This window comes from Piliocolobus tephrosceles, chromosome 4, assembly GCF_002776525.5.
Source record: "Piliocolobus tephrosceles isolate RC106 chromosome 4, ASM277652v3, whole genome shotgun sequence".
Lineage (NCBI taxonomy): Eukaryota > Metazoa > Chordata > Mammalia > Primates > Cercopithecidae > Piliocolobus > Piliocolobus tephrosceles.
The window spans coordinates 92,551,608-92,567,248 of record NC_045437.1 but is presented as its reverse complement, the minus strand read 5'-3'; the positions used below and the strand labels follow the sequence as shown (position 1 = coordinate 92,567,248).

Sequence of the window (15,641 nt, the reverse complement as noted above, 5' to 3'; positions counted from 1 at the left end):
TGTGATGAGAAGATTTCTGTATATGAAGACAGTACATGATATGATATTTTTTATTTCTACATTTAGATATACAAATTTAGAATGAAAAATCAAGTGCACACTACTTATTATTCCCAGTGGCTCTTACGAGAAAATATTTCTGTAATTATTCCTGCAAACCAGGGCTACAGTTTTTGCCTGAAGAAAGTACTTTGATTTCTTCTATACATTTTATATTCTGGACATATGTTAAGACCTGACTGGGCATTGAAGGATTATCACATGATAGAATAGACCGGGATGTACCTTCCTGAGAGATAGTATATTTTTTGTACTTAGTGAGTAGTTGCTGCCACAAACAATATCTATAAAAAGCACAAGTCTGGTTCGTTGGTTGTCTGAGAAATGAGGACCAAGTGCTACTCATGCTATCCATACTCCAACAGAAAAGGAAGTGTAATAATATGTAGCAAAGGTCCCTGTAAGCAGAGTCTTTACTATATAGACCTTATTCATTAACTATTTTTATAATAACCAAGGGAAGGAGTCCAGGTCAGCTCTTTAGAATGTTAAGTATTAGATTTAGATTCTTAATGTAATTCTCTTCCTCTAAACATATTACTGTGCTTTGCGACTAGGTTCCAATCTTGACAAAAAGTTCTTCTCACTCTGAATACATCATCTACTCATTTTGGCTATTTCTGGTCCCACATAGTGGTGATTTTTGCGTGAGCACTGACCATAAAAATCACCACTATGTGCTGCTGATTTTTGCATGGTGGGTGTCTGGGGTGTTATTTTAAATACATTTCAGCTAGTATGGTATGAGCACCAGGCAACTGAATGGTACTGACCATAAATAACTGACATGATAAAACCAGGGTGAACCAACTGAACATCAACCTTGCCTGGGAACTCCAAAGAACAAAACCCTAGATCTCCTCTCTATAATATTTATAGGAGACACTTAGTTGTGCATACATTCACATAAAGTTCTAAAAAATTTTTTAAAACCTTTATTTGAAAATTTCATATAGGCATTCGAAGTACACTGGCTCACTGAATAGGAGACTTTACATCTCTCATGGCTGGGCAGCAGCTGTGTCTGGCTTCCTTACTTTAAGATCTGCCTTGATCATAGAGAAACTAAGCCAAAGTTTACTTGGTTTTGATGTCTAGCACAGTGGTTAAGTTTCTTATTTTCAAGTTCAGCAGGTAAACTTATCTCATTTTTGGAGGTATTTTTAAAGTATAAAAAGTCTGCTATGTTATTTGGGAAAGTTGTACAGTTCAGATGTGAACATTTCAATGTATTTAAACTTTACCTAAAAATGTAAAAATAACAATCAAATAGGAGAGGTAGGGAATCCATAGAGGTATAAATAAAACAAGAATGGAAGAACGCTGATAACTGTTAAAGCTGAGTGACAGAAGTTCATTATATAGTCTACTTTGTAACTTTTTCAGAATTAAGTCTGCTACATCAAACAGGGATTTTTTCCTATTTTAAAAATTAAATTAAAAAATTTTTCTTACTAAACCTTAATTTTTACCTATTGTTTGTTTACTCCAAATTTATTTTCATCCTTCTTAAACAGAACATCCCAAACCTATAACCTTCAGGTTCTAATTAATCCAGAAGATTAGATAAAATGTATTCTATTGATCCTGATAATCCTTACATCATACTAAGTATGTGTGCTCTTAAACCTCTCAAATTTATATGAGTTTTAAATAGTTGTGCCTATGTTGAAAAATTTCATCACTTTAAAATTGAAGCAGTTATTCTAAAAATGTTTTCAAGCATACACAATATTTTTCATTTCTATATATATTTTTTTTATCAGGAAGAACTCTTAATTACTTTGAAGTCTCCAGTGGCATAAAAATCAGAGGCACACTTAAAAGGTTCACTAGAAAGAGTCACATAAATATTCCCATTGTCTACTGTCACTGTGTGAATCCTTTGCTTTACTCCTTTGGAGCACCACTTGGGTTTTGCTGATGGATCTTTAGGGTTTATAGACTGGTACAGACCTTCTCCTGTTGCCAAAGTAATTTTGTATTTATGCCAGGGGCAAACTATACACGGTCGTCCATCAAAATCCTGGGGAAGAGAATAACTCATTTAATATTCTGACATGTCAAATGTTCTTGATACACAATAGACTCTGAAGAGAATCTGCTGCAGAAGAACCAGTTTAAAAAACAGGTTAGGTTTTCCTTTTTCCTCCTATTTACAAATTATACAGCATAAAGCAGATCCTAGTCTGAGAAGAGTCATCAAGCTCTTTTACAGTTGATTAGAAAGCCAGTTAGAACTCTATCAGAAGACTGACATGCTCAGGCAACTAAAACATGTGACTGCAGCTGTGCGGTTATCTATTAGATGTTCATGTCACCTCCTTGACAGAAATGGGGCAAGGACTTCAAGTGCTTCTATAGGAATTTTCACTAGCTTCTAGAAGAATTGTAAGGTTTGGATATAAATTCAAAAGGAGTTACTAAAGGCATGAGTGCATATGATAATAGAAGAGCAATCTGTGATCCAAAGTAGTTAATTCTCAACTTTTTAACTGTCTTGGTGAAGTGCTTCTCAAACATAGGAAGCACCTGGATCTTGTTTCAATGTATGTCTCTCTGTTTAAATGTAGTACGTCTAAGGGGTTGGGGTGACAAGATTCTGCATGTCTAAAAAGCTCCCATGTGACACCAAAGTTGCTGGTCTATGGACAACAGTTTGAGGAGCAAGGTCTTCAAGCTCTCATTATGGACTGAAAGTAGGGAAAATTCTATGAAACTATTATCAGCTCAGAAATGTAAGTGGGTGCTTTCATTTTTCCCCTCTATATCCAAAAGTGCAGGAATACTGATTTGTACTTTCATTTGGTGACTGATTTGTACTGTCAGCAAAGATTCACATTTTCATAATTTACATTACATAAAACTGTCAGCAAAGATTCACATATGTGGTTTTGGACAATGGGAAAAAATAGAAAAAATAAACACACATATGTTCTTTAACATGAGGACAGGGGTGTACACTCATCAAGTGTAGAGAAAGTGGAATGCTAAGTTCAAGCTTGTACTTTGCATCAGTTAGAAAGAGAGAGACACCAATTTCATGAAGAAAGAAGAAATTTAGGTGACTACTTTTGGAATCCAAGGAAGCAAAGACAACTTCTTCCTCAGTTAAGACTACCGTGTGGTTTATTTCTTTAAAAATATATTTATACTGTATATTTTTGTTATAAAAGTAATATATACTCATTGTAAAAAATTCAAATTATGTAGAGTGTATAAAGTAAAAAGTGAATATTCTTTTTGATGAAAAAAATGAGATCTCATAAGACTATTATCTTATGACTTGCTTTTTTCAGTCACAAATACGTTGTTCACATCTCTCCATACCCATATAGATCTGCCTCATTAATTTAATGATTGCATGGTACAATTATTCCACAGCATGGCTGTATCATAATTTATTTAACCAGTTTCCTATTGTTAAAACATTATAATGAATAATTGCCTTCAATTCATTATAATAAATAATGCTACAATGAATCATTCCTATACAAATACTTAAACATCTGTGCAATTATGGTCATAGAATAGATATAGAGTATAATTGCTAGGTCAAAAGATATGCATATTTCTCATATTTATCTTATGAATTCCCAGAATACTTGAAATTATACTCAAAGCATTAAAATATAGTTCAAACCAACTATAAATTAGTTTTGAATATATGTATATGCTGAACTTGCTGAAAATAAATTTAATTTTACATACCTCTATATCTCCCAAATGTAAAGGTCCTCCTGAGTCTGAAAAGGAATCGGATATTACCTGCAGTCACTAAAAAAACTAAAATTTTGATAGTTTTATGGTTTAAAGTTTTACAAATGAAAAATAAAATCTTACGGTAACAGCGAATATCCATAGCATGATATTCTCCCTTGTGGTAGAAAATGACCACTTCTCTATCATGGACAACAGCTGTCATTCTTTCAGATTTTTTAATGTCATCTTCTCTGCCCACACAGACAGAAGAATATTCCCTCTTTTCAGGATCTTGTGCGGAGCCATCAAGATTCATGCTAGTTGAACGTAAAGAAGGAAAGTTACAAGAAGTATTCACTAATTTGGTTCCAACTCTTTGGTTCCATAAGAATGAATAGTTTGGACTTTTCAAGATTAATGTAGGCACTTTTTGTAGCTACATAAAACATTTATAAATACTGGATTATTATTATTATTATTATTATCATTATTATTTTGAGACAGAGTCTCACTCTGTCACCCAGGCTGGAGTGCAGTGGCATGATCTCGGCTCACTGTAACCTCCGCCTCCCAGGTTCAAGGAATTCTCCTGCCTTGGCTTCCCGAGGAGCTGTGATTACAGGAGCCCACCACCATACCTGGCTAATTTTTGTATTTTTAGTCGAGACAGGGTTTCGCTATGTTAGCCTGGCTGGTCTTAAACTCCTGACCTCAAGTAATCCACCCACCTCAGCCTCCCAAAGTGCTGGGATTACAGGCATGAGCCACTGCGCCCAGCCATAAATACTGGATTACATTAAGTAAACAGTCATTACTTTGCGTTAGAGACTGTTAAAGACTGCCAAAATTAGGGAGGATTCCTCACTTTGAGGCTAGAGTTATATTAGATTCATTTCGAGGTCAAGAAGGAAATTTCAGAACTTGTAAAACATAGAAATTTAAGTTTCACTATCCCTTTATTTCCTATCAAATTTAACACTAAACAACATTCAGTTATTATCTGCATTGTTCTCAGCCTTCTGCTGAAGGCAGGATTCTTTGATTGTCTGAATAGTCTTCAGCCTCTTGGCTAAGGTGGTCCACTTGGTTTTGCCTAGAGTACACAGTTGGCTCTTACAGGCACAGCCAGATAGCTATTACAGCAACAGAAGATGGGTATGAATGAAAACTTTTCATTTTCTTACCTCAGATAAAAACTGGTCACTGAGATGACAGCTGAGCTGAAATGCCCAAAATGCACATGAACTAGACATGCCAACAGCTAGGGGAAGAGAATTCCATACTGAAGGAATAGCAAATACAAAAGCCTGAAGGAAAGAAAAGGCTTGGTGAATGTGTTCCAGAAGACTGGAGCATCATGTGCAAGATTGGTAAATAGGCAGGAGCCAGGTTGTGCAGTGCTGTGTACAGATTTTACTCTATTAGGAGCAAAGGAAAGTCACTAAAGAGTATAAAGCAGGAAAGTGTGACTTGATTTCTTTTTGAAAGAATGCCCCGGCTCTGTGGAGAATGGATTATAGCAAAACAACAATGAATGCACAGAAATCAGAAAGCTAGGGGTCCATGAAAAAGATGGTGGTTTGCCCCAGGGGGTTGACGCTATAGGGGAGAAAAAGTAATAGTAACAGTAGCAGCAGTAGCTACAATTATATTGTGTTAACTATGTGCCAGGCACTATTCTAAGACTACATTTATTTATTAACTCCTTTAATCCTCCATGTTACTAAAAAGGTATTATTTTAATCTTATAGTACAGAGAAGTTGCGTTGATGAACTAGAATGAAGATGCTACAGAAAAATAAATAAAGATGACTCCCAAGTTTTAGGTTTGTGCAGCTAGGTGAACTGTAGTGCGAAAGACTGTGATGAGAAAGGCCAAGAAATCAATGGTATTTTTGCAGGATGGAAAATCAAGAGCTATATACATTTTTCACATATTTGAGTTTAAGGTATCACAGAGACATCCAAGTAGAGATATCAAGTCAGCAACCAGATATAAGAGACTAAAGTTGAGAATTTCTAGAGAGAAAAATTGGGGAGTTTCCAGGTTATAGAATTCTATGGACTCACTTGGAGAGGAAGTGTACGTACGGAAGAAGGTCTAAGACAATTCCTGAAGCACTTCAACATTTAGGGGTCAGGTGGAAGAGGGGCTGTAGAGACGCAAGACCAGTAGAGTATCCAATATATTGCTAATCAAATGAAATTCATTCACAGCTTTCTTCTCTATTTTATATTCTCCTTGAATTGCAAACAGAAAAAAAAGGCAGGCAATGAGGCCAAATAAATTCCAATGCTGGTCACGTCTGTGTACTAAACAATAAATAATACATGAAGAAAATTCGAGGATCCTAGGAAACTGTCCTGACACTATGGTTGTTCTATAAAGAGTTGGGCCTACCCTGTACCCTTTTCTCTTTGTAAGTTCATTTACTCCCTATACATCCACCTTCCTAGAAATCAAATACTGATTAGTATCCAAGTAAGAGCTTATTTTCAGATATAACCATTACTACACTCTTTGCCCTGTATTTCTAAAGTTTATCTCCTAGTCTACTCTTTAGTATCCTTTTGGCCAAATATAGAAATTAAAAGGTGGGAAAAAAATCAAGACTAAGAAATACCTCAGTATTATTTTTAGGAACAGGCTTAAGGGTTATAGGTTTGATCCTGTCCTTGCATCAAAATAATGACTCAGGCCAGTGGCTCATACCTGTAATTCCAGCACTTTGGGAGGCCGGGGTGGGAAAATCACTTGCCAGGAGTTCAAGACCAGCCTAGGCAACATACCGAGACCCAGCTCTACATGAAAATGTTTTTTAAAAATTACCCAGGTGGGTTGGTACTTGCCTGTAGGGTTGGCTGCTTAGGAGGCCCAGGGAGGAGGATCACTTGAGGCCAGGAGTTTGAGGCTTCATTTAGCTATGATCATACCACTGTACTCCAGCCTGGGCAACAGAGTGAGACCCTGTCTCTAAAAATATTTTTTTAAGAAAGGAGTTTGCTGTGAAATGCTCAAGATATTAAACACACACTTATCTACAAATATTTAACAAAATTACAAACCAGGTGTCAACTTCAAATAAATATTCTAACTTTAGGAAGATACTTCATCATCCATGCCTTTTTCAAATATAGTAATATTGTAGTATTTCACAGGAAGTTAAACAATATAATGTACCTTTCCTTGATCAACAGGAATCAGCATTTTAATTCCACTCAAGTCTTAGGTTACCATTTTACATAAAAACACATATATCCAACTTCTTTTTCTTTTTTCTTTTCTTTTTTTTTTTTTTTTTTTTTTTTGAGACAGTCTTGCTCTGTAGCCCAGGCTGGAGTGCAGTGGCTCAATCTCGGCTCACTGCAAGCTCCACCTCCTGGGTTCACGTCATTCTCCTGCCTCAGCCTCCCAAGTAGCTGGGACTACAGGTGCCCGCCACCACGTCCAGCTAATTTTTTGTATTTTTAGTAGAGACGGGGGTTTCACCGTGTTAGCCAGCATGGTCTCGATCTCCTGACCTCACGATCCGCCCGCCTCAGCCTCCCAATGTGCTGGGATTACAGGCGTGAGCCACCGCGCCCAGCCCTATCCAACTTCTTTAAAGAAGGCATTTGTACCTCAGTGTACCTAGCTTAGATTGGTTACACACTATGGGCCAATCCCTTCCCCAAAAAAGAGAAAATGTTTTCATGGAAGTGCCAAGTGACTTTAGGCCTTCTGCAGAGAATTTTCCTGATGGCTTCTCTAAATATTTATTTAATCCTGTATAACTGATTGGAAGTTTTAAAATGTTAGCAGAAAAAGAGCATGGTTCATTTAAAAAGTAAGTTTATAAAACAAAAATTATTAAGAGTAAAATCTCTATGTTAGTGCGTTAGGAGTGAGCTTTCAAAAAAGAGAATTTATAGGTCACTATTTTGAGAGAAATAGTTCTGAGCCATGTGGAAGACAAATATCAGATATCATTGTAAGTCTGGGCTCCAAAATTGAGGTGTAGATAGAGAGGTATGTGTGTGCATGTTTGTGCATATGTGCATGTGTGTTGATGGGGAGAGGCAGGGGCTTTGAATTCAATGTATAAAGGAAGGCATCACACACATCAAGCTTAGAAAACTATAGGGATGTCAAATTTGCACTCTGAAGTTTGCATTTTTAATTCTTGCTCTAACCAGTTTTTTTTAAAATGGGGGGATACAAAATACATATGCTGTTTTTAAAAATTATCTCACAATAAAAAAGAAAAATTTATTATTTTAAAGCAAAGGCAAAGAGGACCAGGGCCATGATTTTCTGGGTTAGCTATGGCTGACAGGAGGCAGGAATACTATCTCTGAATGGTCATCTGGTTTTATTTGATTTTGGCAGGTATGCAAAGAACATAAATTGCTCAGGTGGCAGTATTTACCTTCAGAGTTGGGCATGCAGCCTTCATCACATTTTGTGACAGAACAGAGGCATAATAATAAGAAAAATGGGAACAGACAAAGGAATGAACTGAAAGAAGGGGAAACAGGCTAAAGAAAAAGAAAAGAAAGAAATGTGGAATTTGCAATACATATAACTGACAAAGGCTTGAGATTCAGAATATATGAATAACTCCTATAGGCCAGTAAAAAAATAACAAATAATCATAGAAACATGGGCAGGACATGAACAAACATTTCACAAATAAAGAAATCTGAATGGCCAATATATGTAAAGACACTCAACCTCATTAGCAGGAAAACACAAAGGAAATGCAAAGCAAAGCCATTAATGTGATACTATTTTCTATCCACCAGGCTGACAAAAAATTATACCAAGTATTGGTGAAAATACGGAACTGCTAGTGATAACATAAATTTGTGCTACCACAGTTTGGCATTACCTAGTAAAGTTAAACATAATAATAATAATCCCACTTTGGGTGTATGCCACAGAAATGCACACAGATATACCAGGAAACATACACAAGAATAGTTATAATAGCAAAAAACAAAAACAACACAAAACCCATCAACAGTAGAATGGAATGTGTGTATGTTCATTCAATGGAATGCTGTACAGCAGTGACAAATGTATCTCTACATCAAGTTGGATTAATTTCAAAAAACATAATTGCAAGTGAAAAATTTAAAAAGTCAGAGTATGTTTCCATTTTTATCACAAAAGTGGCAAAACCAAACAGTATATTATTCATGGATATATGTACTATAGGGTAAATATATAAAGAAAAGCAAGGGGATAATAAACATTTCTTAAATGTCTAAAAATACTTATTTCTTATATTTACAATTACTCTTTTCAAGACTTAAGTTGTGTCCTAATTTATATTTATGTAGCAAATGACCCCAAACCCAAGAAAAATGGAATAAAATTGCCCTTTCTATCCTCAGAGAATGTACCTGTGCATAGATCATGAATGAACTATTTTGAGACTTTTGTACAGCTAATTTCAAAACTTGGCACCAAAGGAGGAAATAAATGAATAGTTCTTTTTTTTCCCTTCCAGGCAAAAAATAGAAAAGTACTATCAAAAAGTAATGAAATACAAGAGATGTAGTATAATATCAAAAGTTAATTATGTTTTCCCAACTCCCAAATAAATGAGAACCAAATACAGGCCTTTCTCAAATTTCAGTCACTACAAACTTACAGTCTTTGCAAGGTTTGCCTCCAACCCGAAAAACTGGTGAACTTTGAAGGGGCTGATAAAAAAGGAACAGAGAAGACTGGGGCTAAACGATAAAGGCTTCAGAGAACTATGATTATGGACTTGCATTTTGCTTTGAAAGTATTATTTTATATGTCAAATAATAGTTTCCTCTATGTATCTTAAATGGTACTATTTATAATATCTGATGACTTTTTACATTTAACACCCATATTATTCTTACTATTGTGAATATCATGAACCATTCAGACAACAGGAAAAGCCCATGTGTTCACCTTAATTATCGTTATTTTGATGAACTATTCATAAACTACCAATGTATTTCGATTTTAAGTCTACTTTAAGATAGTGGAATTGTAACTGAATGAAACAGAAAATTAAAGGACTCATCCAGTTTGGGGGCTAGATGAAAACCTCCCGCTGAAAAATTTAGTTGTTGTGTTCCATGTTCTCATCGAGAAAAATTTTTGGCCTGTCCCTAAAATGGTTTCTAAAGGTTCTAACTCCACATAAAATTACAAATCAGCTGAATGGATACTCGGTCACTATTGGATCCCTTTCCAACACAGGAAATAAATTCAAGTTGAATTTTTAAAAATATTTAGTGTAACTCAAATTTCCACAAGACACTGGAGATAAAAGAGACACGAAGTGAAACGTACTTACTTGTCACTCCTCTTGAGCCATGACTAAGGTGCTTTTACTAAGTCTGGAAACTTTGCCTACACATTATCAGAATGCTTATCTCAAGTATGACACCCTTGCTTTTAGGTGCAGGGAAGAAAAATGTCTTAGTAGTTTCTGAATGGTAGAATAGTAATGGATAAAACTAGCTGTCCTTCAGTAAGTGCCTACTGCTTGGACCCTTTGAATATAATAGTTCATTAGTCTTCACAAAACCGCCAAGGGGTAGGCATTAGTTTTATTCAGGTAGCACCCACTTTTTTTTATAAAAACATGGGGCTTGCAAGTAAACTACCCTGAAGACACAAAAACCTTTTAGCAAAGCAAAATTTTAGCAAAGCAAAAAAATTGGTGATATATATTGATATTTACATATGTCACCAAAGATGTGATCACGAGTGAGCTAGACCTGGGTTTGCATCCCAGTTCTGCGTGATTTGGGGCAAGTTGCTTAATTTCGCTGTGCTGCAGTTCTTTTACTGTAAGAAGGGCCCGCCACATCGGGGTGCATATAGGGTAAAGCACATAAATGCTTTAACACACGACAAATGTTTAGAGCAGGCGTAACACAGAAAAAGCTCAAAGCGCGTTAGCTAGCACCTCTAAGGTCCATCCAGCTCTAGCAGTTATCCTGCCTAACTTCAAGTTGTGTTTAACATTTCGGTAAAGACGGCCTGCAGTTCGGAGACTGCACATGGCTGTCCAGGTGCTGTAAATTCTCCACTACAGACTCCAGGAGAGAGTATCTCCAGGACGGCCGGGGCTGCGGAAGTCCTGGAGCAGCTTCTATACTTTAGAGCGCACAAATGCCATGAAAGCTTGTTAGAACGACCCGCATAGCCCCCTGAGGTGGCAGGTGTCAGATGTGGCCCAAGTTTCAAGGTGAACAAGCTCAGTGGGTCTCCTGTGCCTGGGCGGAAGCCTGCCCTGGCAGGTTAACAGTTAACGCTGAACCGAAACCCAGGAGGGCCTCAGGCCTCGTAGCGGCCCGGAGCAAAGGCCACAGGCCAGCAACCCCGCCACAGCCAGAATGCTGAGTCCACGCCCGCGGCCCGGCCGGAAGCAGCTGGTCCGGCGAGCCCGCCCCCTGCGCGGCGAGAACAGAACTTACTGTCCCCGAGTCCTCGCTCCGCCTCCGCGTGACGCTACTGAGCGAGCCAGAGCTCCAGACTCGCGCGGCGCCTCGGCGGGGCGGGGCAAGGCCGTCCACGTGACCGGAGAAGGCCCGCCCCCAGGACCGCCTCTATGGCATTGCCGGCAGTTGACCCTGGTTCATAGAGATCGCTGGCCAACAGCGCCTAGCCAGCACCTTCAAACGGGGAGGCCTACTTGTGTGCTTGACAAATGTGGATAGCATCAGTTTATTTTTTAGATGTTTGTTGGTCTCATTACATTTATTCAAATTTTAGATGCGCCCAGCGATTTCGTTCCGGAATTTACCCTGTACAAATATTTGCAGGTCTTCGCGATGCTTGTAATCCATGTATAAGGGATGTTAAGGCAGGGCGTGGTGGCTCACGCCTGTAATCCCAGTACTTTGGGAGGCCGAGGCGGGCGGATCACCTGAGGTCGGGAGTTTCAGACCAGCTTGACCAACATGGAGAAACCCCGTCTCTACTAAAAACACAAAATTAGCCGGGCGTGGTGGCCCATGCCTGTAATCCCAGGTACTCGGGAGGCTGAGGCAGAAGAGCTTTGAACCCAGGAGGCAGAGGTTGCGGTGAGCCGAGATCGCGCCGTTGCACTCCAGCCTGGACAACAGGAGCAAAACTCCATCTCAAAAAAAAAAAAAAAAGGATGTTTATTGCAATGAAATAATGAGAATAGCTAAAGTGATAACACGGAGGAATGGTTCAATAAAACACAGCACAACAGTACAGACGTGAATTACTTCGTGGCTGTGTACTGTATACTCAAAGGACAGGTTCATGATGTAATGAATAGTAAAGGCAAAGCATGGAATACTATATGCGGTGTGCTGTCTTTAATGTAAACAAAAATTATTTTTTGAAATACAAACATGCAGGTATGTATATAAACTTTTTCTCGAAAAATCAAAAGAAACAATATTGGTTGCTTTGGGAGGAGATGGAGAGTTTTCACTTTCATATTTTGAACTTTGCAATTTTGCTTTTTTCTCATTATACTTCCCTGAATTGACAACAACAACAAAGAAAACCACCAAACCTTCATATTTGTGTTCCGAGCTGGGAAACTAGATGAGCCTAAGTTTTTAAAAGTTTCCTTGACTACCGTCCAATGCAGTGGTTCTTAACCCTGGCTATGCCTTAGAGTCGCTTGGGAGTTTTGAAAAGTCTTGATGCCCAGTCTGTATGCCAGACCAACAAAATAAAACACAGATTTATTTGGGGTTGGGGGCGGGTGGGCAGATTCAATATATGTTTTTAACTTCCTGAGTGATTCCAGTGTGAACCCAAGGTTGAACGCTACAACTTGTATTTAGTATGGTGACATATTGATCTCCGGCTCTCGGGTGGCCCAGTGAACCTAGGGCAGCCAAAACCCAGGAACTTTGTCCATTTACCTCAGCATGCTATATAAATGCCATTTTAAAAAATGAGCCTCAACCTGTAAGAAGTTGAATAGCTCAGAATAATTTGCCTCCAGTGCTAGTTTCTTCTGATTCTCTTCTTTTCAGTACAGTTTTAGGGTGATCAATAATATTTTATAGGGTCATTTCCCTTTTGGCCATTTGTTTCACTGACCCAAAAACAAATTAACTATCTAGTTTTGATGTATCACTTATCAAAGAGATAAAATATATTTTGAATTGTTACAATTTCCATTATCTGTTAGTCATCCCAAATGATTTTATTGGCACGTGGAAGGTGTTAGCAGTCCCCAGCTTGTCATCGAAGGACTAAAGGAGGTTTGCCATTTTAGAAATCCTTTTTCACTTTGTCATATGCTGGACATTAAAAAAGGACACATCTTAGATCCATCGACCTTAAATTTGATTTTGAATAAACTGAAGACCTCAGTAGTTATACATGCATATGCACACAAGAAGGATGAAAGAAGAGAAACTTTCTTTTATCTCTACCAAAAGTATTCATATGGTTAGTCATGTGATGTTTGGAAAGCTATAATGGAGGTCGGAATAAACTACCCTTCTTCATTTCCCAAGTACACACACACACAAACGCACGAAACCATTCACATACAGGCATGCACATTAGGTAACAGCAAGAACCCATCCAGTCTATTTGGAAGTCATTATTGTTCAGAATAAAGTTCATGATTCCTACTGTTATTTTGCCTTTTTTTTTTTTTTTCCAATAGAACAATGTGAGCAATGCTACCACTAAGTTTCACCTGTGGCCAACTTGGGGCATGTTTTACCTTTTCTTTTCTTCCTTCATTTGTTCTTTTAGCCTTTCCTTTTCTATGCTTCTAACTTTGGCCTATTAGTGACACCTAGTGGTACCTGTGGCCAGCTTTCCCCCGATTTTGGCTCTCAATATCTTCATGTATGGTTTCAATTGAAAACTGTGAGTCTAGTCCCTCTGCCGTGAGCATCAGGCTGTTTCTAGGCAGACTTTTCAGGTACCAAGACTCCCCTCTTAGAGAAGTTAAAAACTTGCCTTCAATCCTAAGCCAAAATCTGTTTTGACTGCTAGTGAAGGCACCTGTGTGCTGCTAGTTTCACTATAGGGAAGTTTGAAGGGTGTCCACCGATCTGAATTTCCTACTCCTTTACACCAGAAAAGGGTGATAATACTGCCCTTACTAGGCTCTGGAACTCAGATTATGAGACAGTGAGGGTGGCTCTAAATACCACCTATGTGCTTATGACTCCTAAATGAATGTCTCCAGACATACGTTTGTTGGCGATGCCTACTTGACATTTACATGGGGCTATTGTGGCAGAAACAGTGGTGCTCACCAGACATCCCATCGACTACCCCACATTTTCCAGCTCCACTTACAATATATTGCGGCCACATAGCCAGTTTTGAACAATGGGTTGTAGACTGAAGCATAGAAAAGCTGAGATGAGACTTCTCCAGTTGCCTCTCTTTCTGTCATAAGAATTAACAACATTCTGGATGGTGGAGCCTACACCAGCCTGGGTCCCTGAGTGACTATGCGGAACAGAGACCGCATCCCCCCACCAATTCCCTAATTTCCACTAAGCCGTGAAAGTCACATAACTTAAGTGAGAAATAAATTTTTATTATGTCAAGGCCCCTGGAATTTTAAGGTTGTTTATAACATACAATAGTTTGATCTGATAATTCATAGCTATCTCTAATTTCATTGTGTTCAAAATTGAAATATTAGTTCTCTCCCATAAATCTGCATTTCTTTGTCGTCTCCATCTCTATAAGTGACAACACTGTCCATCTTCAGGCTTAAGGGAGAAATCTGGATGTCTTCCTTGACTCCTCCCTTTTCCTTACCACGCACCCCTTCTTGCCCACCCATACAGAAAGGAGTTCACATAACTGACCTGAGACTGCTATCCTTAAAAAGTTCTGCTTGCAAGATTGGCCCTTCACTGACGTGTGAGAACTTGGCAGGTAAACAGTCTCTTACTGTTGTGCCAAAGCCCCATTAACCTCAGTAGGAAAGGAACCAGGTTCAAGAGGCCGAAGAACAGACCTAGAGCCAGCAAACAAAACATGGTGTTTTATTAGGTGCTTACAGAGTCTAGTGGTGGTGGGCTGGGCAGGAAAACTGCAACCGCCTGCAACCATCAGGCAGTTTACATGGTATTTTCACTTTACACCCTCCCCCTAATAATCTCCACCTGGCAACCTTCATGTATCCCAAAATTCAGGGCCTCAGTTCCCTGTATTATATGTTTCTCATAGACAAAGAATTACTCTCCAGGTTGGCTACTCCCAGATTCCCTAGCTCAGAACATGCATTCAGGTGCATCTGCCATATGGGGTCATTCTGAGGGTATGCATAAATTATTGCTATCAGGTGAGTTTACCCGACACCTACACCTACACATATAAAGCTTTCCCTAAATGATAAAAGTGACTCACTGTGCCTAAGCTATTTGTACAAACAATGTGTTCTATGCTGATCACTTGCCTTCCTTCTGAGATTCTAGAACTTGGTACCTGCTAAGCAGAGGTGCCTGTGACCAACCCCCAATAAAAACTTTGGCTGCTGAGTCTCAGTCTTTCCTGGGCAAAAACATTGCAGGCATGTTTCTACATTTTCATTTCTGGAGGAAGAATGCAGTCTGTGTGACCCCTCGTGAGAGGGAGAACACATAGGAATCCTGTACACAAAAGTCTTGCACGCTCTGCCTGAGTCTTTTTCTTTACAATCCAGCTGTGTATCCTTACTAAGTTTCTGTAATAGCGTAACTGTAATGAGTCCCAGAATCTAGTGAATCTCCGAATGTGAAGGGGTCTTAGGGATCCCTTGATATCCCCCCATATCTAATCCAGCACTGAGTCCTGCCAATTCTTCCTAAAATGTATCTGAAATTACACCGCTTCTTACCTTATCTGCTATCACCACCCTGAAGATTCCATCATCTTTTATTTGTGTTGG

The 15,641-nt window shown here is 38.6% G+C and overlaps 1 protein-coding gene across 10 annotated transcripts in view; it reads right to left on the bottom strand.

The window, feature by feature from the left end:
- Positions 1-11,264, bottom strand: part of RFESD (Rieske Fe-S domain containing) — a 50,738-nt gene extending 39,474 nt beyond the window's left edge. For 2 of the 10 annotated variants that reach the window (XR_002731618.1, XM_023212182.1), the window contains exons 1-4: positions 10,086-10,159; positions 3,904-4,079; positions 3,772-3,806; positions 2,017-2,086 (exon numbers count right to left, since the gene is read on the bottom strand). Coding sequence is in view for 7 of the 10 variants with exons in the window: in XM_023212182.1 (XP_023067950.1) it covers positions 2,017-2,086; positions 3,772-3,806; positions 3,904-4,078 (280 nt within the window). In the remaining 3 variants the exon portion in view is untranslated. Of the gene's footprint in view, positions 1-23; positions 2,087-3,771; positions 3,807-3,903; positions 4,080-5,832; positions 6,004-6,612; positions 7,025-10,085; positions 10,160-11,214 lie in introns of those variants that run through there. The other 8 variants (XM_023212177.1, XM_023212176.1, XM_023212180.1 and 5 more) reach the window with 8 other exon arrangements.
- Between the last annotated feature and the right edge of the window lie 4,377 nt (positions 11,265-15,641).